General features: G+C 37.2%; 1 protein-coding gene across 3 annotated transcripts in view; it reads right to left on the minus strand.

Moving 5' to 3' along the window:
• Positions 1–21,121: 21,121 nt before the first annotated feature.
• GNAI1 (G protein subunit alpha i1) overlaps positions 21,122–24,094 on the minus strand; it is an 82,051-nt gene continuing 79,078 nt past the window's right edge. For all 3 annotated transcript variants that reach the window (XM_032873258.1, XM_032873259.1, XM_032873260.1), the window contains one exon: positions 21,122–23,209. In XM_032873258.1, the coding sequence (XP_032729149.1) occupies positions 23,019–23,209 (191 nt within the window). In that variant the 3' untranslated portion in view covers positions 21,122–23,018. The remainder of the gene's footprint in view (positions 23,210–24,094) is intronic.

Below are 24,094 nucleotides of genomic sequence, written 5' to 3' on the forward strand. Positions count from 1 at the left end.
TATTGCATAGAGAAGAAAAAAATCATCCCGTCATAAAAAATTGACTTAGAACTTTTTATTTACTTGGTCCCTGCTCAAATATTTCCCTTCTGTTAATAGGAGCACATTGCATCATAGGACAATAACACCTTCATCCATCCAGGCTTTTAATTATTGTCTTTGCCTTTTATTACCTAAAGTTCTAGCAAATGTACTCAAATCCACTGTGAAGGCAAATTACTGATGCCACTGAGAATATGAGAATTAACACAACTGATGAAAATAATGATGGAAAAATACTATAATCAAATCTGATATAGAAAAGATCTGGCAGAATAAGAAATGTTAAAAAAGAAAAATAATTATAAGAATGATAAAATGAATTATTCAGGGGTGAAATATTAAGAGAGATGCTTGAGAAAAGGGTAAGCCCTCTAGTATCCTTCAGAATACCTCTTTGAGATCATCCTGTAAAAGCCAACTATGAAGGTAGTCAGACTCTTTTTTTTCTATTTTTAACTTTTTTAAATTTTTAATTTTTTTTCAGTGTTCCAAGATTCATTGTTTATGCTCCACACCCAGTTCTCCACGCAATCCATGCCCTCCTTAATACCCACCACCAGTCTCACCCAACCCCCCAGCCGCCCCCCCTCCAAAACCCTCAGTGTGTTTCTCAGAGTCCACAGTCCCTCATGGTTTGTCTCCCCCTCCAATTTCTCCCAACTCCCTTCTGTCTTCTTTACTTATTTGGAAAAGTACTATGCCAAAAGTATATATTGTTTTACCCTTTGTTCAACAAATTAGAGCACAGTTGAAAAGCAATCTAAATTTTGTTAAATATAAGCTATGTTTTCTTTTTTTTTTTTTTTTTCAGAATCTTAAATTTCATCTGTCAGGAACACATCCAGTCAACTTAATCATTATTTATTACTCATTTTTCTTCCTGTTTTAAAAGGATTCACTTCAAAAGCCTTTTCCACTATTATTCTCATATGATGATTTCCTACACTGGTATTCTTCTAGTTTAAACATAAGTCTAAAAGTCACACTGAAGTTTAGAGCTCTATTTTCTCAGTAAATGAGTTCCTAATTCTAGTTTTGGAAATTGTGGTTAGATGACTTAGCCATGTGCCTGAGGTTGCTAAAATACTGAACCTTTCATTTTTAATAGGATGATATTTGGCTCCAAGTACTATGCTCTTGCCACCAAAGCAATGAAAACAATAAGTCTCTGCGGTAGGCAGAATAATGGCTCCCCAAAGATGTCTATGGTCTAATCCCTGGAATCAGTGGATACGTTACACAGTGTACAGAACTTTGCAGATGAGATCATGTCAAAGATCTTCACATAGGAGAGAGTATCCTAGTTTACCCAGGTGGGCCCGATGTAGTCATAAGGGTCCTTAGGGTGGCAGGAGGGTCAAAATATTTAGATAGAGGCCAAGATCAGAGAGGAGAGGTTGGGCTGCAGGGAGCAGGGGCCTGTGAGGCAAGAAACACAGGTACTTTCCAAAAGCTTGAAAGGTAAGCAAATAGATTGTCCCCTAAAGCCTCCAAGTGACATGCAGTCCCACGGACCGATGTTAGACTTCTGACTCCAAAACTGTAGAGCAGTTTGTATTGCTTAAACCCACTAAAATTTGGTGGTAATTTTCTGCAGCAAAAGGAAACCAGTACAGTCTTGTTTAGAAATTTTTTTTTTTTTCCTGTTTTCTGTTCTGCTGAAAATGCAAGGAAAACTTAGCTTTCCCCTATCCAGGTCCCTTTTAGGAGACACTTGGCAAGAAACAGAGAAATGGCTTTCATTTTCTAACTGTACTTTTTTTTTTTTTTTTAAGATTTTATTTATTTGACAGAGAACACAAGTAGGCAGAGAGGCAAGCAGAGAGAGAGAGAGAGAGAGAGGGAAGCAGGCTCCCTGCTGAGCAGAGAGCCCCATGGGGGGCTCGATCCCAGAAACCCTGGCATCACGACGGGAGCTGAAGGCAGAGGCCCTAACCCACTGAGCCACTCAGGCGCCCCTTTCTAACTGTTCGTAATGGATCAGTTCAAAAGTCTTTCCTCCATGAGGCCTTAAGTCCATCCCCTGGCCTCTCATGCCAGGATGCTTTTATTTCAAGTGACCATAGGTCCATTCTGAAGGTGCAATGGGTGAAATTAATGACTATGCTGGGAAAAGAGGGATAAACTAGAACTGTCCTGGGACAGGTGGTCACCCAGCTTATATTCCCACCACAGTTCTCACGGCAGTTTGCTTTTGAATTAGTTAAGCACTTGTCTATCCCACCACTACTGCACCCCCGCCCCCCAGTCCTTTTGTCAGAGATAAGGGAAGTTTTCCTCTTTCTCTGTTCTCCGTGATGTATTTATCAGCATCATAACCCTCGGTATCCTGATCATTATAATAGCTACAACTCCCAGCATACTCACTACGTGTTAGACACACTGTGTACATCACATGTGGTAAGTCAGCCCTGGCAACAGCTAGGCAGGATGGCACTGATGTTATCCTCAGTTTATAGAACTATTATCGAGGCAGGGAGAAGCTAGGTAATATGCTCAAGGTCACACAGTGGGAAATGGCAGAACCAGGAGGCAGCTGTAGACGGCTGGCTTCTTTATCACTCTTGACTCCCCAAGTAGGACTTTTCACCAACACAGTATATGTAGTCATTTGAAAAGTGAAGGACACAGAATTTGGCACAATTACACCCCTAATTCTAATTGTTAATAGAGAAAAGGGTTTCGGCAACAAAGAATTTCAATGTAATAATTTGTGTTCTATCTAAACCTCTATGGCATGGGGCTGCTGGGTGGCTCAGTCGGTTTAGTGTCTGCCTTCAGCTCAGGTCATGATCCTGGAGTCCCAGGATCAAGCCCCACGTAAGGCTCCCTGCTCAGCAGGGAGTCTGCTTCTCCCTCTGTCCCTCACCCTGCTCATGCATTCTCTCTCTCTCTCAGTCTCTCTCTCAAATAAATAAATAAAATCTTAAAAAAAAAAAACCTCTATGGCAAATTAAAATAGCTATCCACACAGATATTGCCCCTGATGTTTTAAGAAGTCAATTGAAATTATTAGAATTAACTTGGGGAAATAGGAGTCACTAGAAGGAACATAGGAATTTTTTATTTTCCAGTTAAGATACATAAGTGACATACAGCACTGTAAAAGCATATAGCATAATGATTCATAATGATTCAATTTACCTATATTGTGAAATGATTAACAACTTAAAATAAGTTTAGTTAATATCCATCATTTCATATTTACCATATTTTTTAAATTAAAACTTTTTTTCTTTGCCATGACAATTCCTAGGATCTGCTCTTTTAACAGCTATCAAATATACAGTAGTGTTGACTATAGTCATTATGTTGCACATTAAATTCCCTGCAATTATGTATCTTATTTTTTCTTTAAAGATTTTATTTATTTATTTGACAGATCACAAGGAGGCAGACAGAGAGGGGAGATCATGAACTGAGATCATGACCTGAGCTAAAGGCAAAAGCTTAATCCACTGAGCCACCCAGGCACCCCTGTAATTATGTATCCTTATAATTAATTGGAAGTTTCTACCTCTTGACCATGTACATCTAATTCCCCTTCCCTTCCCTGCTCATCTCTAGTAACAAGTTTGATCTCTTTTTCAAATGTTTTTCTTTTTTAAGATTCTACATGTAAGCAAAATCACATGGTATTTGCCTTTCTCTTTTTTTTTCCCCCTCTAACTTATTTCACTAATCATAACCTCAAGGTTATGTCACAAATGGCAGGATTTCTTTCTTTTTTATGGTTGAATAATACACCATTGCGGGGGGGCGGGGGTGTGTGTGCGTGCACACATGTGTATGTGCACTTGCCAACCGCATTGTCTTTATCCATCCACCCATCAGTGGATGCTTAGATTGATTCCATGTCTTGAGTATTGTAAATAATACTGCTATGAACATGGGGCTCCAGACATTTCTTTCACATAGTGTTTTCATTTTCTTCAGATATATTTCCAGAAGTAGACTTTCTGGACCATATGGTAGTTCAATACTTAATTGTTGAGAAAACTCCATATTGTTTTTCATAGTGTTTGTTAAATTTGCAGTCCCACCAGCAGTGCACCAACGTTACCTTTTTGTCACATCTTTGCCAGCATTTTTCTTCTTGAAGATAGCCATTCTAACTTCTGTAAGAAGATATCTTGTCATGGTTTTAATTTGTTTTTCCCTCATAATTAGTAATGTTGAGCACCTTGTCATGTACCTGTTGATCATTTACATATCTTTGAAAAAATGTCTATTCAGGTCCTTTGCCCATTTATTAATTGGATTATTGGGGGAGGTTAATGAGTTGTATGAATTCTTGATATATTTTGGGTCTCATCTGTCAGTTACATGGTTTGCAAATATGTTTTCTCATTAGGTAGGCTGTATTTTCATTTTGTTGATGGATATTTTTGCTTTGCAAAAACTTTTTAGTTTGTTATAGTCCCACTCGTTAATTTTTTTTTTTTTATTTTGTTGCTTGTGCCATATTAAAATCTTTGCCAACTGATGTCAAGGAGCTTACTGTATGTTTTCTTCTGAAAGTTTTATGGTTCTAGATCTCATATTCAAGTCTTCAATCCATTTTGAGTTAATTTTTGTGAGTCATATAAGATAGTCGAGTTATTCTTTTACATATGAATATCTAGTTTATTGACAAGACTATATTTTTTATGGAGTATTCTTGGCTCTCTTGTCCTATATTAGTAGTCTTTATATGCATGTGTTTATTTCCAGGCTCCATTCTGTTCCTCAGATATAAGTGTCTGTTTTTATGCAAGTACATGACATTTTGATTACTGTAGTTTTATATTATAACTTGAAATCAGGAAGTGTGACACCTCCTGTTTTGTTCTTTGTCAGGATTGTTTTGGCTCTTTGGGGTCTTTGGAGTTCCAGAAAAAAATTTAGGGTTATTTTTTTCCACTTCTGTAAAAAATGTCACTGTAATCTTGAGGGGGATTGCATTAAATCATAGATGGATTTGGGTAACATGGACATTTTAACAGAATTAATACTGTTTGATCTATGAACACAGGATTCCTTTCCATTTATTTGTGTCTTCTTTGATTTCTTTCATCAATGTCCTATAGTTTTCATGTAGCAAACTTTTATGTTTGTGGTTAAATTTATTCCTAAGTATTTTATAGCTCTTGATGCTAGTATAAATGGGATTATTTTCTTCACTTATTTTTCAAATAGTGTGTTAGTATATAAAAATGCTACTACTTTTTGTATGTTAAATTTGTATCCTGCAACTTGGAATTTGTGGATTAAATCTAACAGTTTTTTGGTGCAGTCTTTTAGGATTTTTTATATATAAAATCATGTCATCTACAAATACAGTTTTACTTCTTCTTTTCCAGTTCCTTTCCTTGCCTAGTTTCTCTGGATAGGATTTCCAGTACTATGTTGGATGGGAATGGAGAGTGGGGATTCTTGTCTTATTCCTAATCTTAGAGAAAATATTCTAGCCTTTCACCATTAAGTATAACATTAGCTGTGGGCTTATAAATATAGCTTTTATTATGTTGAAACACATTTATTTTATACCTAATTTGTTAAAAGTTTTTATCATGAATTGATGTTAAATTTTATCAGATGCCTTTTCTGCATCTGAAATAATCATATGATTCTTTTCTTTTATTCTATTAATGATGCATCCCATTGATTGATGTGTCTATGTTGAACAATCCTTGTATCCCAGGGATAAATCCTATTAGATCATGATGAATAATTCTTTAAATGTGCTACTGAATTGGGTCTGCTAGTATTTTATTGATAATTTTTGCATCTGTATTCCTTGGGGATAGTGGACTGTAGTTTGTTTTTTCTTCCTAGTGATGTCATTTTCTGGCTTTAGTATCAGGATCCCTCACTCTAAGTCTGTGTGTCTTTCAGGCTAAAGTGGTCTCTCATAGGCAGCATATAACTGGATCTTGTTTTTTATCCATTCAAACATTCTGTGTCTTTTGACTAGAGAATTTAATCCATTTATATTTAAAGTAAATGTTGATGGTTAAGGACTTCCTATTGCCATTTTATTAATAGTTTTCTGATGGATTCCCTGGGGAATTCTACCAAACTTTCAAAGAAGAAATAACACCTATTCTCCGAATCTGTTTCAAAAAATTGAAGAAGGAAAACTTCCAGACTCTTTCTATGAAGCCAGCATTACCCTGATCCCCAAGCCAGGCAAATACCCTACCAAAAAGGAGAATTTCACACCAATATCACTGATTAATATGGATGCTAAGATTCTCAACAAGATCCTAGCAAACAGGGTCCAACATCACATTAAAAAGATTATCCACCATGACCAGGTGGGATTCATTCCTGGGCTACAAGGATGGTTCAACATTCGCAAATCAATCAATGTGATAGAACAAATTAATAAGAGAAGAGAGAAGAACCACATGGTCCTCTCAATTGATGCAGAAAAACCATTTGACAAAATCCAGCATCCATTCTTGATTAAAAAGCTTCAAAGTATAGGGATGGAGGGAACATTCCTGAACTTCATAAAATCTATGAAAGACCCACAGCAAATATCATCCTCAATGGAAAAAGCTTGCAGCCTTCCCGTTGAGATCAGGAACACGACAAGGATGCCCACTCTCACCACTCTTGTTCAACATAGTATTAGAAGTCCTAGGAACAGCAATCAGACAACAAAGAGAAATAAAAGGTATCCAAATGGCAATGAAGAAGTCAAACTCTCTCTCTTCACAGATGACATGATTCTTTATATGGAAAACCCAAAAGACTCCACTCCCAAACTACTAGAACTCATACAAGAATTCAGCAACGTGGCAGGATACAAAGTCAATGTACAGAAATCAGTGGCTTTCTTATACACTAACAATGAGAATACAGAAAGGGAAATTAGAGAATCGACTCCATTTACTATAGCACCAAGAACCATTAGATACCTGGGAATAAACCTAACCAAAGAGGTAAAGGATCTGTACTCGAGGAACTACAGAACACTCATGAAAGAAATTGAAGGAGACACAAAAAGATGGAAGACCATTCCATGCTCTTGGATTGGAAGAATAAACATTGTTAAAATGTCTATACAGCCTAGAGCAATCTATACTTTTAATCCCATTCCGATCAAAATTCCACCGGTATTTTTCAAAGAGCTGGAGCAAATAATCCAAAAATTTGTATGGAATCAGAAGAGACCCCGAATTGCTAAGGAAATGTTGAAGAACAAAAATAAAACTGGGGGCATCATGTTACCTGATTTCAAGTTTTACTACAAAGCTGTGATCACCAAGACAGCATGGTACTGTCATAAAAACAGACACATAGACCAGTGGAACAGAGTAGAGAGCCCAGATATGGACCCTCAACTCTATGGTCAAATAATCTTCGACAAAGCAGGAAAAAATATACAGTGGAAAAAGTTTCTTCAATAAATGGTGCTGGGAAAACTGGACAGCTATATGTAGAAGAATGAAACTCGACCATTCTCTTACACCGTACACAAAGATAAACTCAAAATGGATAAAAGACCTCAACGTGAGACAGGAATCCATCAGAATCCTAGAGGAGTTTTCTGGCTTTTCTAGATCTGTCGTAGATTTGTTGTTTCTTATTTCTTGTTCTGCTGGCTTTTTTGTGTGTTTTCATGTCTCTTGGGTATCAGTATGTTTTAATTAATTTTTCATGTTCTTTTGTGTAATTGTTACAGGTTTTTGCCTTGTGGTTATCATGAGGTTTATATAACATATCTTATAATACTTTCGGGGCACCTGGGTGACTCAGTCGTTAAGCATCTGCCTTTGGCTCAGGTCATGATCCCAGAGTCCTGAGATCGAGCCTCGCATCAGGCTCCCTGCTCAGTGGGAAGCCTGCTTTTCCCACTCCCCGTGCTTCTGTTCCCTCTCTCGGTGTCTTTCTCTATCAAATAAATAAGTAAAATCTTTAAAAAAAATTATAATACTTTATTTTAAACTGATAATTTAGATAGCATTCCTAAACTTTATATTTTAAAATTTCTTCCCCCTTACCTTTTAAGTTATTGACATTACTGTATTCATGTTTTTATGTTGTGAATCCAGTAACAGATTATTGTAGTTATTACTATTCTTACATTTGTTTTCCAACTTTGAAACTGGAGTTATAATAGTGAATTATGCACCACCATTACCGTAATGTACAATGTAATATGACTATATACTTAATACCAGTGAATTTATGCTACCTTCTTATATTTTTATGATGTTAATCAGTATCCTTTTATTTCTACTCAAAGAATTCCCTTTAGCACTTCTATAAGGCAGATTTACTGGTAATGAACTCCCTCAGCTTTTGTTTGTTCAGGAAAGTTTATCTTTCCTTCATTTCTGAAGAACATCTTTGCCAGCTATAGAGTTCTTAGTTGACAGGAGGGTTTTTTTCCCCCTTTAAATTTTTAAAAATATCATCTCATTCTCTCCTGACCTAATAGTTTCTGTTGAGAAATCCATCAATACTCTTATGGAGATTCCCTTATATGTGACTTGTCTCTTTCTTGCAGCTTTCAAAATCTTTTCTTTGTCTTTTGACAATTCAGTTATACTGTGTCTTGGTGTAGCCCTATTAAGATTCAACCTACTGGGGGTTCTTTGGGCCTCCTGAATCTGGATGTCCATTTCTCTTCCCAGGTTCAAGTAGTTTTCAGCCATTATTGCTTTAAATATACTTTTTGTCTCTTTCTTATGCTTTTTCCTTCCAGAATTCCCATAATGCAGATATTGTTTCTTTTGGATTGTGTCCTATAAGTCCTGTAAGCTTTCTTTACTCTGTTTCATTCTGTTTTCTTTTTGACCATCTAACTGGAAAATTTCAAATGTTCTGTCTTTGAGGTCACCAATTCTTTCTTCTTCATGGTCAAGTCTCCTTTTGAAGTTCTCTTCAGTCCTTCAGTTAAGTCATTACTTTTTAGCTCCAGGATTTCTGTTTGGCTCCTTTCTTTTTCTTTGATGGTTTCTATTTTGTTTTGAACTTCTCATTTTGTTCATCCATTGTTTTCCTAATTTCATTTCGTTGTCTTTGTGTTTTTATACTTCACTAAACTTCTTTAAGATCATTTTGAATTCCTTGTCTGATTGTTCATAGATTTCCATTACTTTAGGGTTAGTTATTGAAGCTTTATTACTTGCTTTGGCATTTTCATGTTTATGTGCTTTTCCATGATCCTTGATTCCTTATGTTTGTATCAGTTCATTTGAGTAAGCCATCTCCTCATCCAGACTTTACAGATTCACTATGGCAGAGACCATTCTTCACCAGTCAGCTCAGTTTAAGCTTCTGGATGTGTCCACTTATAAAGCCCTTGGGGAGGTGGAGCTTGTTATCAGTGTCTATTTATAAGTGAGGACATTGACTGTGCTCTGACGTGGGGGAGGCAGGGTTACTGCTGGCTGAGAAGAGTTGGATAAAACTCCTGGCTTTGTTCCCTGCCCAAGCAAGGCTGTAGGACAGTCTCCACAATGGCCTGGGTTCTCTAGGTCGGGCTTAGTAGATGGTCAGGATTGGGAATTATACTGAATAATAGATGGGGATACAAATTATCTTCCCTGCCCTGGTGGGGCAGCAGAACAGGCCCCCAAGGGCCTGCATGGCTCTTTGTTTGGGAAACTGAATCAGGCAAGACTATGTGCTGAATTCCCTGGTATTGAGGCCACTGGTTTTGCTTGCAATTGGGGGAAAGTCCTGGTCTGTGCTTTCTGTCCAAGTACACATGTAAGCATGGATGTTGGGTGGACTTTGCAGCTTCTGTGTGCAATATTGACATTCAGTGGTTGAGTGGGCTGAAAGCTATATTTGGCTATGAGTGGGGCTACAAATTACTTTTCCTGACTGGGCAGAGTAGGAAAACTGGTTCCAAGGCCAGAAAGGCTCTTTGTGGTCTTGACTCAAGTTGACCTGTGCCCCAAGTTCTCTGGATGACCAGGGACACTGGATTTGCTCTGTAGGCAATCAGGTCTGCCTGCTGGACTCTGCTCAAGTATTGTTGGGCTATATAACGTTTGGGATGTTTTTGGCCAAACTTTCTGGTAAACCAGTTCCAGGAGCTACACTTAGCTGTGGGTTGGGCTATGACTCAGCTCTAGGGCCAGCAAGACCTTTATTTGAAGACCCAAATCAGGCAGACATGCATCTTGTTAGATTTCCTGGTCAGACTGCATGACTTTCTTGGCTCTGCAGATTAGCAGAGCTGCTGGCTGGGACTACAGCTCAGGCCTGGTATATATGAACTTAGTCTCTCAAGATCCAAACGTTGGTTATTGCATTCTGAGAAAGGTTATTATACATATGTGCATATGTATGCTTTTCAATTGCCCTTGACAATAACTAAACAAAAGGCATTTTTTGCCCAAAGTTCAAGAAAAATGACACTTCTTCAGAAAATAAGGAATAGGCCTATTAGATAAACTCTTTTGCCAAATTTGAGAAAATCATGTTGATCTAGAACCCTGGGCTGGGACTGCAAGCCAAGTGTGTGAAGTCCTTTGCTGCTTAGTAAACAGAGTAACTGTGATTTTGATTATGCACACACTTATGCAAAAACAAAAATGGACAAACAGTAGCAACCACAAAAAATAGGCCTAAAAGATGAAGTTAGTCTGAGAGATTAGATCTCAGGATTGATACTGCTGTTTCTTTGTGGAAAAGTACTTCTTCCAATGTGAACCACAGTGTATTTAAGTAAAAGTAAGTTCACTCTACTGATTTAGTGACATAAAGCGTAGAAACACATGGAATTACCAGAATGAAGTTAAAACTTGTATTCGTGTGTGCATGATGATTTGATTAAAAAATTTATTCTTTTAAATGTTATATTGTTTGATATAAAAATAGGGAGATAAATTTACTTGACTCTTAACGCCTTTATTGGATATATAAAGATTTAATCAAACTACAATTAAGTTAATATAAAAATAGCGTTTTTTTTCTTCCTAATTGTTAGAGCAACTTAAATAAGGTTTAATCATTTGGGCTCTTCCAAAACTTAAAAAATATACCTAGACATAGTTCTAAAATGCCTAGTGTCTTGATGATTTCAGCTAATGACAAATGAACTTATTCACATATTCTGATACAGTTAACTTTTATTTGGTGCATATTGTGCCACATAGAAAATTGTGGTATTTCTCAGGGGGTGACTTATACATGTATATTCTAAAGAGGAGTGTAGCTAAAATATGCACATATGTATAATAACCTTTCTCAGATTGATGCTATTGAACTAATGAGCTCAAATCCTGAGAGAAGTTTGAGAATCTAAAGTTTCAATTGTATAGATAAACAGATGTGATTTTATTAAAACTTTGAGAACAGATGCTATCTTATTGCTGACTTTTGTCTTTATCAAAGAATAAAATATGCATCAAAGGCACTGGAATATTTGATATGCTATTATGATTTAAGTCCTGCAGAATATGAAATTCCTGTCCTCCTCTGCAGCTCCAGGGCAGCATCTCTTTCTGAAAAAAGTTCAGAAGCTTTTTTAATGCATGACTGTGCTCAGCCCAGTTCTGTAGGAGGTGTGGAGGAAGAAAGGAATTTGGCTAAGGGAACTGAAACATATTAAAAAACAAAACACAATAACAACATTAAAAAAAAACAACAACAGCAACAAATCTTGTGATTTGGCTAAAGAACAGTAAAGAGATGGGTTTGTAAACCAGGGCTTAGTAATTTTCCAGTACCCTGATGGGTCTACTTCTACTCCATGTATTGGAACTAAAAATAACAACAGAGCTAATTTAAAAATTCAGTTTTAGAGTATGGATTTTTAAAGTGTGTATTGCTCTCTTTTATTACAGCTGACATATTTGAAGTGAGAATGAGCTAGTCCCCCCTCCGCCCACAGTAAAAGGCCATACTACATCAAACCCATACCATTTCAGAACTGGAATAGTCTTCACATCTAAGCTTTTTATCTATGGTATATGCTTCTCTAAAAAGTTGGGAACTTTCCCATGGAATGCAAATCAAATTGTGGAAGAAAAAAAGTGTTTTACTTTTCAAGTAGAAATATAATTCTAGATGCTTGAATATTTTATATATTCCAGTACCCTCATGAACAATGTAAGAAGAGGTAGAATTCTAAAGATACATTTCATTTAACCCATTGTATCCAAAATGTTAGTTTAACATGTGCATTCTTTTTTGTATAAGCTGTGTGTGTGTTGCTCCTGCTGCCCATCTCAGTTTGGACCAGCTATATTTCACGTGCTCTGTAATCACATATGGGTCATAGCTGCTGCGTTAGCACAGATTCAGTGTTGGGAAAACAACGGATTAACGTGCTAGGCTTCTTTTCCTGCCTTTCCACACTAGACTTTTCATTGCCATTGGTGTGATAGTGTGCACCATGCACACTTAGTAACATCTGCTTAGGCAACAGCATTGGAGATATGTTGCTCTATACCTGTGGCACTCAGGGAAAACATCTTTATGCCACTGCATTTTGAAAACAAGGTCAACAAATGATCTGAGGCCCTGAATTTTAGCTTTTTCTGCCACCTTACAAGTGGTCAACATTCTACCAGATACTTAATCTTTCTTCATTTGTCTCCTTATCTGAAAAAATGGAACTTTAATCAGTAACTTTGCAGGACTCTTCTAAGGACTAAATGAAAGCATCAGTAATGCCCTGTAAATGCCTGTTACTTCAGGCGCTGAGTAGATATTGTATGTATGCATTTTTAATATATACTTAACATGTTAGAGGAGACGTTATCTGTAGTATATTTGAAACTATGTACAGGTTTATGGTCTTGAATGAATCTTATTACACTACTAAAATTTTTCAAGGGACTCCGTTTGGAACTCTATTGTTTTAAATCTACACCTAGAAGTCTTAGGTGCAGAAGATTAAAGGTGGTGGTCTTAGAAGAAAGGATCCGTTATAGCGGCTCCAAGTTTTCCCATCTAGCTTCAGTCATTAATTATTAGACTTTAGATAAGTTTCCTTTTGAAGAACAGATGCACAGTTAAAATTAATTGGTACTCTACTGTAATAGAGAATTTTAGAATGGAATAAAATGTATGCCCAAGCCTGAACAAATATTTTATTCATTAGAATAAACTAATTAATTAATTAATTTAAACTGTCTTGCTTGAGAAATGGTCACTTCTATTGACAGGTACTTATCTTTTTTATTAAAAACAAACAAACAAAAAACCTATGCTATTCTCTAGTAGAGTGCTAAAAAGTGAGTCCAGCACAAATTAGATGAATGAATTTGCTGCCAGGATGGTTCGCATTCCACAGGCTACAGAATACGGATTCACATTTTCTTTCTCCATTCATCCATGAAGAAGCTTAGGTTTCTTCCATCAACACTTGTTATTTTTTGTCTTTTTGATAATAGCCATCATGGTTTTGATTTGCATTTCCCTGATGATTAATGATGTTGAGCACCTTTTCTCAGACCTGTTGGCCATCTATATGTCATCTTCAGGAAAATATCTATTCAGAACCTCTGCCCACTTGTTTAATTGGACTGCATTTTTGCTATTGAGCTGTAGGAGTTCTTTATTTATTTGCAAATATTTTCTCCCATTATGTAGATTGTCTTTTCGTCTTGTTGATGGTTTCCTTTGCTGTGCAGAGTTTTTTAGTTTGATGTAGCCTTACCTATCGACCTCTGCTTTTGTTGCCTTTAGTCTTGGTGTCAGATCTAAAAAGTCATTAAGGCCAAAGTCAAGTTACTTACTGCCTATGTTTTCTTCTAGGGGTTGTATGGTTTCAGTCGTATGTTCAGGTCTTTAATTCATTTTCAGTTACTTTTTGTGTATAGTATAAAATGGTGGTTCAGTTTTATCCTTTTTGCATGTAGCTATCCAGTTTTCCCAGCATCATCTATTACAGAGACTGTCCTTTCTCCATCATATATTCTTGCTTCCTTTATTGTATGTTAATTGACCATACATGTATGGGTTTATTTCTGGGCTCCCTGTTCTATTCCTCAGATCTGTTTGTCTATTTTCATGTCAATACCACACTGTTTTGATTACTGTAGCTTTGTAATGTAGTTGGAAACTAGGCAGCATGATGCCTCCAGCTTTGTTGTTCTTTCTTAAGATTGCTTTGGCTATTTGGAGTCTTTTGTGGTTTTATGCAAATTTTAGGATTGTTCATTCTATTTCTGTGAAAAATGCTTTTGGTATTTTGATAGGGATTGCACTGAATCTGTAGATGACTTTGGATAATCTTTCTATTTATTTGAGTCTTCTTCAATTTGTTTGATCAGTGTCACAGTGTTCAGTGGGCCTCTTTGCTTAAATTTATTCCTAGGTATTTTATCCTTTTTGATGCAATTGTAAATGGGATTGTTTTCTTAATTTCATTCTCATAGTTTGTTATTAATGTATAGAAATGCAGACTTTTGTATGATGATTTTGTATCCTGCAATTTTACCAAGTTTATTAGTTCAATCAGACGGCAGTTTTTAAAGTGTGAAAATATATACAGTTCTGTGGGACTACAAGTCCAAAGTCTTATTGGCCACCACAGCCAGGTGTCCTAAAGGTGTCCTCTGGGTGGCAGTGGCAAAAGTTAGGGCACCAAATGACTGGATAAGCTCCTTTCCAGGAAATACTGATGACCTGGAGTGAGGCAGAAAGAGAATACAAAGATGGCCAGTCCACTGCCCTGTCTCCCTAGAGAGCAGCTCAGTAGAGCCCTAGAAGTGTGCTATATTAGGAGCCTGTCTCTTAGGCTAAAGCTCCAGGAAAAGTAAAGAGGCACTTCCAGAAAGACTATGTTTCAGTCTGTTGGTGGCATGCCCTGAGAGTGGTAACTAGCTGAGAACGCTTTCTCCATTTTTTTTTTAACTCCCATGAAACCCATGAAAGCAAGCTCTGTTGGGCTACCAGAGACAAGGAATCAAGGGGTAACCCCAGGTGACAGTCACAGAAACTGGGACACCAGACACATGTATAAGCTCCCTTCTAGAAGACTCTGTCACTCAAGAGCACAGCAGAGGGATTGCACAGAGACGGTGCCAGCCCTTCAGGGTCACTGGAGAGGGTTACGGCTGGCCCTCAGATGTGTGTTCTATTAGCCGGACTCTCAGGCTGTGGGTATGACGAACTGGGGGGCTCTTTCACAGAGGTACTGGGGGCCTCAGTCTATGGCCTTGTGCAGTGCCCTAGGGGCAGTAGCCAGTTAAGAACACTTCCTCTGTGAAGCATGAGCATAAGCCCCCTGGCCACCAGAGCAAGGTGTTCTGGAGCTGTTCCCTGGGCAGCAGCCATAAAAGTCAGGGCACCAGATGAGGGTATAAACTCCTTTGCCGGAGACAACAGCAAGCTGGAGGGAGGGAGAGGGAGGGCACAAAGATGGCGCCTGCTGGCCTCCATCTCCAGAGAGCAATTCAGTAAGATGTATGTTGACTTAGATGCTTACCCTTAGGCTGACGCTTTAAGATAAACAAACAAGCCTCTTTCAGAAAAGTCTGGGCACTTTTCAGTCAGCTGTCTGTGCACTGGGTACTGAGGTGGATGAGTCTGTGCACTTGAGAGCCCTTTAAGAAGTGTGTTCTCCATTCACTATAGTCTGGTGGGTTTCATGGATGCAAGCCCCTGTGGCTTTCAGAGCTGGATGTTTTGGGGGCTCATCACTCAGATGCAGGTGTTAGAAGTTGTGGTGCTCAATGTCAGGTTAGTTTTTCCACAAAGAAGTATGGGGTTTTGAGATTTTTCCTTGTTGTGGGTAGACCTGCTAGGAATGGGTTTTATGGTGAGACTGTGACTTCATCTCTCCTACCCACTTGAGTATGGGGTATTTTCCCCTCATTCATTCAGTGTTTAGGAGTTGCACAGCTAGTTTTTGGGGTTTTACTGTTTTGTTCTATATTTTTGTGTTTTATTTTGAGGAAATTGTTCCATATGTAGCTATAAATTCAGTGTGTCTGTGAAAGATGAGCTCAAGGTCTTCCTATGTTGCCATCATGACCTGGAACCCAGTACTATTTAGTGTAATAAAAATTAAGGATAGAGTTGTCTGGAAATAGTTTTAATTTCACACCTATTTTTATTTCAAAAGTAAGGAAAGGATTGAAACTGTACTGAGGAGTTGCACAGAAAATAATTAAAATTCGAGAGTGCCTAACAAAATTCTAGGTAATATCTAATCTTCCAAATGGCTTACTTTAAGACTAGCTTTACAGTGAAATTGTACAAACATCTCTTGAGTTAGTAAAAATGAACTCCAAAATTGCAGATCTAATTTTAAAACGAAAATCCTGGTAAGATAGAGAATACGAATATAGCATATACAGGAATAAAATTAATTTTAAGAATCTGTTCAAAGACACTGCTGTTGGAAGAGCTTTGGCCTTGATTCTTAGGTTATCGACAGTCCTGGTCTGTCTTATTCTGATTTCTTTTAGGTGAGGTGCTAAGCAATTCAGAGGGAAACAGCACTTCTTTTTATTAAAAGTGGCATTACCACCTGCTAAAATGGTCATCAAATCAGTCTTGATCTTCTGTACATGCCTTGCTCAACACTACTGTCTCCATTTTCATCAATGAAACCATGCATTCTTAATTTAAAGAACTGTCTCTTGGCAATGGCAGTGTTTGCACTCACTGTTGGTATGGAGCTCAGGAAGACAGCCAGTAAATCAGGGAAGCTGGAACGATCTGTCCTTCAAAATAGTCCTGAGAAGATTTATTATATGGAACACCCATGTCCCAGGGCCGGCCTCTTCAGCCCTGCTGTGTGCTGCCAGCAGCTTCCTGCCTGTGCACATTTGGGTGTTTCTGTACTTGATGAAATGTGTTTCATAACTTTTAATGTAACTAAAAAATCCAAGTAAATAATAGAAATCACAACAGACACCAAAGCAAGCGGTATTGGTTAAAGGAAAAATGCCTGGGAAACAGGCCAATGGCGTTGTGAAATCTAAAACTCGTGATATAGAAGGGCATTTTAACTATTAAGATAGGATTTGGGAAAGCAACTAACAAGAAAAAAAAAACTTCCCAAACTTCCCTAAATCAACTTTAAAATAACCTAAATCTCTCGTATTTTTGGTTACATGAAAACAAGACGTGGATCCTGAAGTTGAATTAAAAAAAAGATACATTTTCAGTCCTCCTATCAATATCCATGTGAGACACTCAGAGGTTTTAACTATGAAGAAGAATCACAGTGGTTATATTGTTTCTGAGGCGTTTCATCCAAGGCTCATAGCAACAACCACTGGTCAACACTGGTTATGCTTTTAAAGGTGCCGCCAAATTAAATATTCTTTATAATCAAATAACAGGGACATTGATTGTCCCATGCCAGGTTCACTTCTAAGAGCTTCATATGCATTGTGAACTTATTATTAAATACTGACAACCATTAAGATTAGTGGTCTGATTAGTTAATCTCTATTTTTTTCAGGTGATAAAAAGGGAATAGATAAAAGATTAAATAAATTGCCCAAGGTTACCCAAGGAATAAGAAATAGAGCCAGGATTTGAAGCCAGACTGGATGCCAGAGCCTAGGCCCCCATCACCCCTCTCTACTGGCCTCTAAGAAAGCACACTGAGCAGTGAAAATAGTAACAGCTATAACATTGATGATGTTATTAATTAAATTCATTTACACAAGGCATCACGGTTGGTTCAGAAGACCATACATGAAGTAAAACATCTAAAACTGTTCATACTCTTAAGTAGCTTCAAATCTAATGGATGTTAAGATAACATAAGTAGGTTGGGTATAAGATATAACAGGTATCATATTTAAGTTTTTGTTGAGATATATTTGACATATAGTATTAGTTTCAGGTATACAATATAATTTGATATTTGTGTATATATTGTGAAATGATCACCCAATAAGTTTAGTTGACATCTATCACCTCACAGAGTTACAAAATTTTTTCTTGTGATGAGAAATTTAAAGATTTACTCTCTCAGACTTTCAAATATGCAATACCATATTAATTATCATTGTCATGCTGTACATTCTCTCTCCATGACGTATTTTGTAGCTGGAAGTTTGTACCTGTTAACTTTTTGCTCATTTTGCCCACCACCCTGTTCTGGCAACCACCAATCTCTTCTCTGTATCAGTGAGCTTCTTTGTTTCTCCCTTCCTTCCTTCCTTCCTCCCTCCCTCCCTCCCTTTTCTTCCTTCCTTTCTTCCTTCTTCCCTTTCTTCCTTTCATTTCCTCCCTTCCCCTCCCCTCTTCTCTCCTTCTTTCCTTTCTTTTAGGTTTACTTATTCATTTGAGAGGCGGGGTGAGGGGGGCAGAGAAAGGGAGAGAGAGCACAAGCAGGGGGAGGGGCGGAGGGAGAGAATCTCAAGCCGACTCCCTGCTGAGGGTGAAGCCCGCTGCAGGGCTGGATCCTACAACCCACGAGATCATGACCTGAGCTGAAACGAAGAATTGGATGCTTAACTGATTGAGCCAGTGAGGGGCCCCAGTTTCTTTTTTACCTTTTTTTTTTTTTTTAACTCAACATATAAATGAGATCATATAGTATTTGGTCTTTTACTCTGACTTATTTTACTTAGCATAGTGTTCTCAGGGTCCATCCATGTTGTTGCAAATGGCTAGATTTCATTCTTTTTATGGCTGAAAAATATTCATTATGTGTATGTATGTGGATATAGATACACACACACACATATATATATACACACACATTTTCTTAATGCACTCATCTGTTGCTAGACATTTAGATTGTTTCCGTATCTTTACTACTGTAAATAATGCTGCAATGAACATGGGGAGATATATATATATCTTTTTAATTACTGTCTTTGTTTTCTTCAGAAGTGAAATTGCTGGATGATGTTATAGCTCTATTTTTTAATTTTTTGGAGGAACTTCTATACTGTTCTCAATAGTGGCTGCACAAATTTACATTCTCTACCAGGAATGCACAAGTCTTCTCTTTTTTCCCCACATTCCCACCAACTCTTATTATTTCTTGTCTTTTTGATAATGGCCATTCTAACAGGTATGATGCAATAGCTTATTGTGATTTTTTAATTTGCATTTTTTTCTGATCATTGTTGATGCTGAGCACATTCATGAACTTGTTGGCCAACTGTAAGTTTTCTTTAGAAAAATGTCTATTTAGATCCTCTGCCCTTTTCAAAGATTGTTTGATTTTTACTATTGAGTTATAGGAGTTCTATCTTTTCAATATTAACCCCTTACCAGATAGGATTTGTGAATGTATTCTCCCATTCCCTAGGTTGCCTTTTCATTTTGTTTCCTTTGTGGCATAGTATCTTTTCAGTTTGTAGTCCTACTTGTGTATTTTTGCTTTTGTTGACTTTTAATTTTGGCCTCAGATCCCAAATGCATTGCCAAGACCAATGTTAGGGGGTAACCATATTTCTTTAGGAGTTTTCAGGTCTCATGTCTTATATCCAAGTCTTCAATCCATTCAATTTGTGTGTGTGTTTTAAGATAGTGGTCATTTCATTTCATTCTTTCACATATGGCTGTCCAGTTTTCCCAACACCATTTATTGAGGAATGTCCTTTCCTCATTGTATGTTATTAGCCCCTCTCTTGTAAACTAATTGACCATAAATGCATGGGTTTCTGAGTTCTCTAGTCTATTCCTCAGATCTGTGTCTATTTTTATGTCAATACCATACTATTTTGATTACTCTAACTTTGTAATATAGTTCGGGATCAGGCAGCATGATGCCTCCAGGTTTGCCCTATCTTGTGTATTTTTAATTTAAAAAAGTGTTGTGGTTCAGATAAACTCAGAAGGTCAAGAGTGGGGGCACACTATTTATACATTTTCTGGAAATAAGGTCACATTCTTAGGAGTTCTATAACAGACATGAAGTCAGAAACCACAGATTTGAAACTTTGATCTTGCTCAACCTCTCTGAGCCTTTTAACCTTATTTTTAAGCCTAATTAACCTCTCTGAGACTTTTCTGGTCTTATGGTTACTTTGCTATTCGGGTAAGAACATACACATTTTATTCAGGATTTTTTCAGTAAGTGATTGAATTCGGATGAGTAAGATCAAGCATATAAGTAGTCTTTTAGAAGGGTACTGAAATGAAGGGAATTTTAGAAACCAGAACAGCTTTTAGAAACTTAGGGATGAGAACCGGGACTACAACTGGTTCATTTGGGGTCACATGCCTAGTGACAGTAGACTAGGACTGGTCAGGCTTGAGTCTATGCCACGGAGGACTGGCAGCTCTACTAGAACCATGGAGTTCTCAAAAAGGCAGATTAAAGAAGATGCCAGATGAGTCTAAAAAAAGATACCACAAACAAAAGTCCTAATAAATAAAAATAACATTAGCAGATATGAGTGAACACTTCCCATGTTCTGAACATTGTTTTAAGCATATATCACACTGTATGTAGACAGATGCTTGAGGGAAGAAAACCCAGGCTATGCACAAAGTACTATTAAGATGTAGTGTAAGAGAAGAGTGGAAATGTAATGAACTGGGCTCAGATGATGGAAGAGCCCTGAATAGGAAGCTAAGTTAAATTTGATTTTACTGACAGGTCAGAGCCAATGCAGGTCAATGCACAGACGATAACACAGCTGCAGTTCTATATTGGGATAACTGGCCTGGGTTAGAGAAGGGAGAAATGGGAGGCAGGAAATTTAATAAGCCATTTCCTGTGGAAGTTAAGCAAAAACCTGCATTCAGTAGGAATGTAAAGAATGTAAAGAGTATAAAGAAAAAAATAAAATCCAGTGAGGCATTAGATAAGTAGACTTGTGAGCAAGATGGTGGCTTATTAGAGATGGAGACGAGGGCTAAAAAGTGGCTAAAAAGTTCCCCACTAAGGGACTGAATAAATGATGGTACTGAGTGGGCTACACCAGGAGGTGAGAACTAGTTTAATGGTAGAATGATGATGAAGATTGTTTGGTGCATATGGACTTGGAGCAGGCAGTACATTCTCAGAAGGGGATATCAAGCAGGCAGTCCTGCTTTCCTCTCATGAGGAAAACTTAGGGCCCGAAAATTTACTCAAGCTTCTGGAGTAGATGAAATTGCAAAAAGATAGCAAAGATACTGGAGAAATGGACTTCCTAGAGAGATACTTAAATCCTCATGCAAAACATGTGTTTAGCCAACAGGTTTGTAAAATTTTAAAAATTTAAATTTATTAGGATTTATTAGTAACACAATTACAGAGAATAAAGTTCAGGAATTCACCAATGATGGTCACCAAGATGTGCTTCTTTGTGGCTTTTTAAACAGTATTTCTCATGATTCAAATTTATTCTTAGTACAGGTGAATCTCATACATAGCTTCACGATATGGATGTTACAGGTCTTTCATCAGTAAAATTAATGAGAACATATCTTTTGTGAAAGGCACATAAAGAATCTAAACTAACACATTTAAGAAAAGTGTGATAACTTCAAATTTCTTTACAAAGAAGAAAAACGAATCCCCAAAATAGAATAGGTGAAAATGTAGTCTGTGGCTACCCCCCCCCATACATACACATACACGTCAAGAAATATACTCCAACAAAATGACAGCACATAACTCAACTTAGAAAGTATTTATCCACAGAGCTTACTGAAGGACTTCTTCAAGATGAGGACACAAAACAGAAGGAGCGTAGGGAATGCTGTTCATGTTGTTGAAATGAGGTCACAGAGACACATTGTGAAGAATCAAAAGAAAAGGCTATCAAAATTCAATATCGAGCTGACATGTAAGACTTATTTCAGGATACATACAGTCACTGACTTTATTAAATACTACTACTCATTTTCTAAGTGTAATTGCCCATTTCAGTCTCAGAAATAATAGCATAATTTAAAAAGATTAACTCAAGCAAGTGGAGGAACTCTGAATAGTCTAAGGGAAAAAAGTAATTTTAGTACAGTGTGATAATTAAATTTGAAACTAGTTATACATATGAATTTAAAGCTTGCATTATATCAGCAGCAGAATAATCAAAGGTCTTTCTTGTTATCTTCCAAGTAAGGAACTATCATGTGTTCTAGGTACAAGGGATTTCCCAAAGGAAATACACAAATGAATGTCTCAAAATTCATTATGCTGACATATTTTTTACCCACAAAATGCTCTCGATAATCCACCTAAACTTAGTTATAAATAAAAATGTAGTTATTTAAAGTGTATAAAAATTAATCGGGCATCACCTTTAAGGAAATGCATGAATACCATCCAAATATTAAAATTCAAAGTGAAAACAAACCAACTGAATAAAAATTAAGTGTTTACAGTAAGTCTAAGAGTATATCCTCAAAAATCTGAAATTTTTAGTTTTTCAAACCAAATTCAATGTAGAATCAGATCAGCATGCACTCTTAAAAGAAAAATTAAAATGCATACAATGTTTATATAACTGATCCAAAGGCAGGTATAGTCATCCTCTGAAGAACATTTCAGTAAAACACATTGAATTTAAAGAACAAATCATGTTATTAAAATAGTCTGTGCAATGTTTGTACAAATAACTTTAGAATTATAAGTATACATATAATCAAGATAAGGACTGCAATGTTTCCTATTTTTAATTACTGTACTTAAAAATTTACAGGACAGGAACATAAATAAAGCTGTTTAAAACTGGCAAACAAAGTAATAGTTTGTCATTCAGTACAAAGTACCTAATATTTCTGATGTTACCAAAGCCATCACGCTAGAATCTTAAGTTGCCACCCTTAAAGCCTAAAAGTAGTGTGGAAAACTAAAGTTATAAATACATGTATACATACATTTGCATATTTACACTTACGCAGAAATCATCAATACACTAGAGCCGAGCGTTAACACTGCCCTTAGTTTTATACTGCAGGACCACTTCTCACATTTAAGAAAGGTCCTTCTGCTCCTTTCAGTTAAAAAAAGACACAACAGAACAACTTTGGTCAGGTCCCAGATGCATTTGCCGTATACTACATTCCCGTGTTGCTGCAAGACTCTAGTTTAGAGAGATCCCCATATAAGCACTCATTTGGTTTGAAAATGCATTTTTCCCCATTAACTGCAAAACTTAGAAGAGACCACAATCTTTTAGATTATTTTTTATGATGACATCTGTTACAGCATCAAAAACAAACTGCACATTCTTAGTATCTGTGGCACATGTGAAGTGGGTGTATATCTCCTTTGTGTCCTTTCTTTTATTGAGGTCTTCAAACTGACACTGAATATATGCGGCTGCCTCTTCATATGTGTTTGAGCCTGAGATGGGAAAAGGCAAGAAAAACACAAGGCAAAAAGTTAAAATGAGTGCACGGTTAAGCAAAATGGACCTGCAAATACTGAAGTCTGTTTCACACATACAAAATATGTGGATTCTGTCCCTGTATTTTTCCTTTTGGGATGAGAGAAATGATTTCTTCTAAATGAAAAATACCCAATGTTAATTACTTTGTCATGACTGTCAGTCAGCCTTTCAAAGAAACCCTATAATCAAAAGCATGGTATTCCATGCTCCCCAGGGTCTTTGTCCCTGCCAGATTCAAGCCTCAGATCTCCCTTTCTTCTCCCTTATAAGCTCCATCCCAATACCGAGCCAACTCTCCCTGACGGTGGCACGCCATTTGCTTTCTAACTAGTGGTTGATCAAGGAATGTTGGCTGAATGCTGATGAGTACTTTTTATTCCCTTTTCTCTATACATATCAATTAGCTTTTCCCATTTTTCTTTATTCAAAAATTGTACATGGGTCTACAAGGAGGCTTATGGCCATGAGCTTAAAGACTTCTGAGTACAAGCACTGAGGAAGTAGTCCATATCTAAAGACAATCACACGCATACTCCACGAGGCAGCCATAGGGTCTCAGTGTGCCCTTGACAGAGCCACAGCCAAAGTTCATCAGAAGACCTGTAAAAGACTATTCATGGCAGAACCAACTTCAAGGTTAGGAAACAACCCCCAGGTTCATTAGCAGTAGACTGGCAAATAAGTCAGTCTATTGTGAAGCTGCACAATGAGCTTCCAGACAGTTATGAGAATTGATAAAGTACTATTGCTATGCACAGCATGAAGGAGGTCCAGAAACACATTATGGAACAAGCCAGACACAGAGAGTATATAACTGTACAATTCAACTCATGTTTGGA

This window comes from Lontra canadensis, unplaced genomic scaffold (assembly GCF_010015895.1).
Source record: "Lontra canadensis isolate GAN:19392208 unplaced genomic scaffold, GSC_riverotter_1.0 scaffold48, whole genome shotgun sequence".
NCBI classification, from domain to species: domain Eukaryota; kingdom Metazoa; phylum Chordata; class Mammalia; order Carnivora; family Mustelidae; genus Lontra; species Lontra canadensis.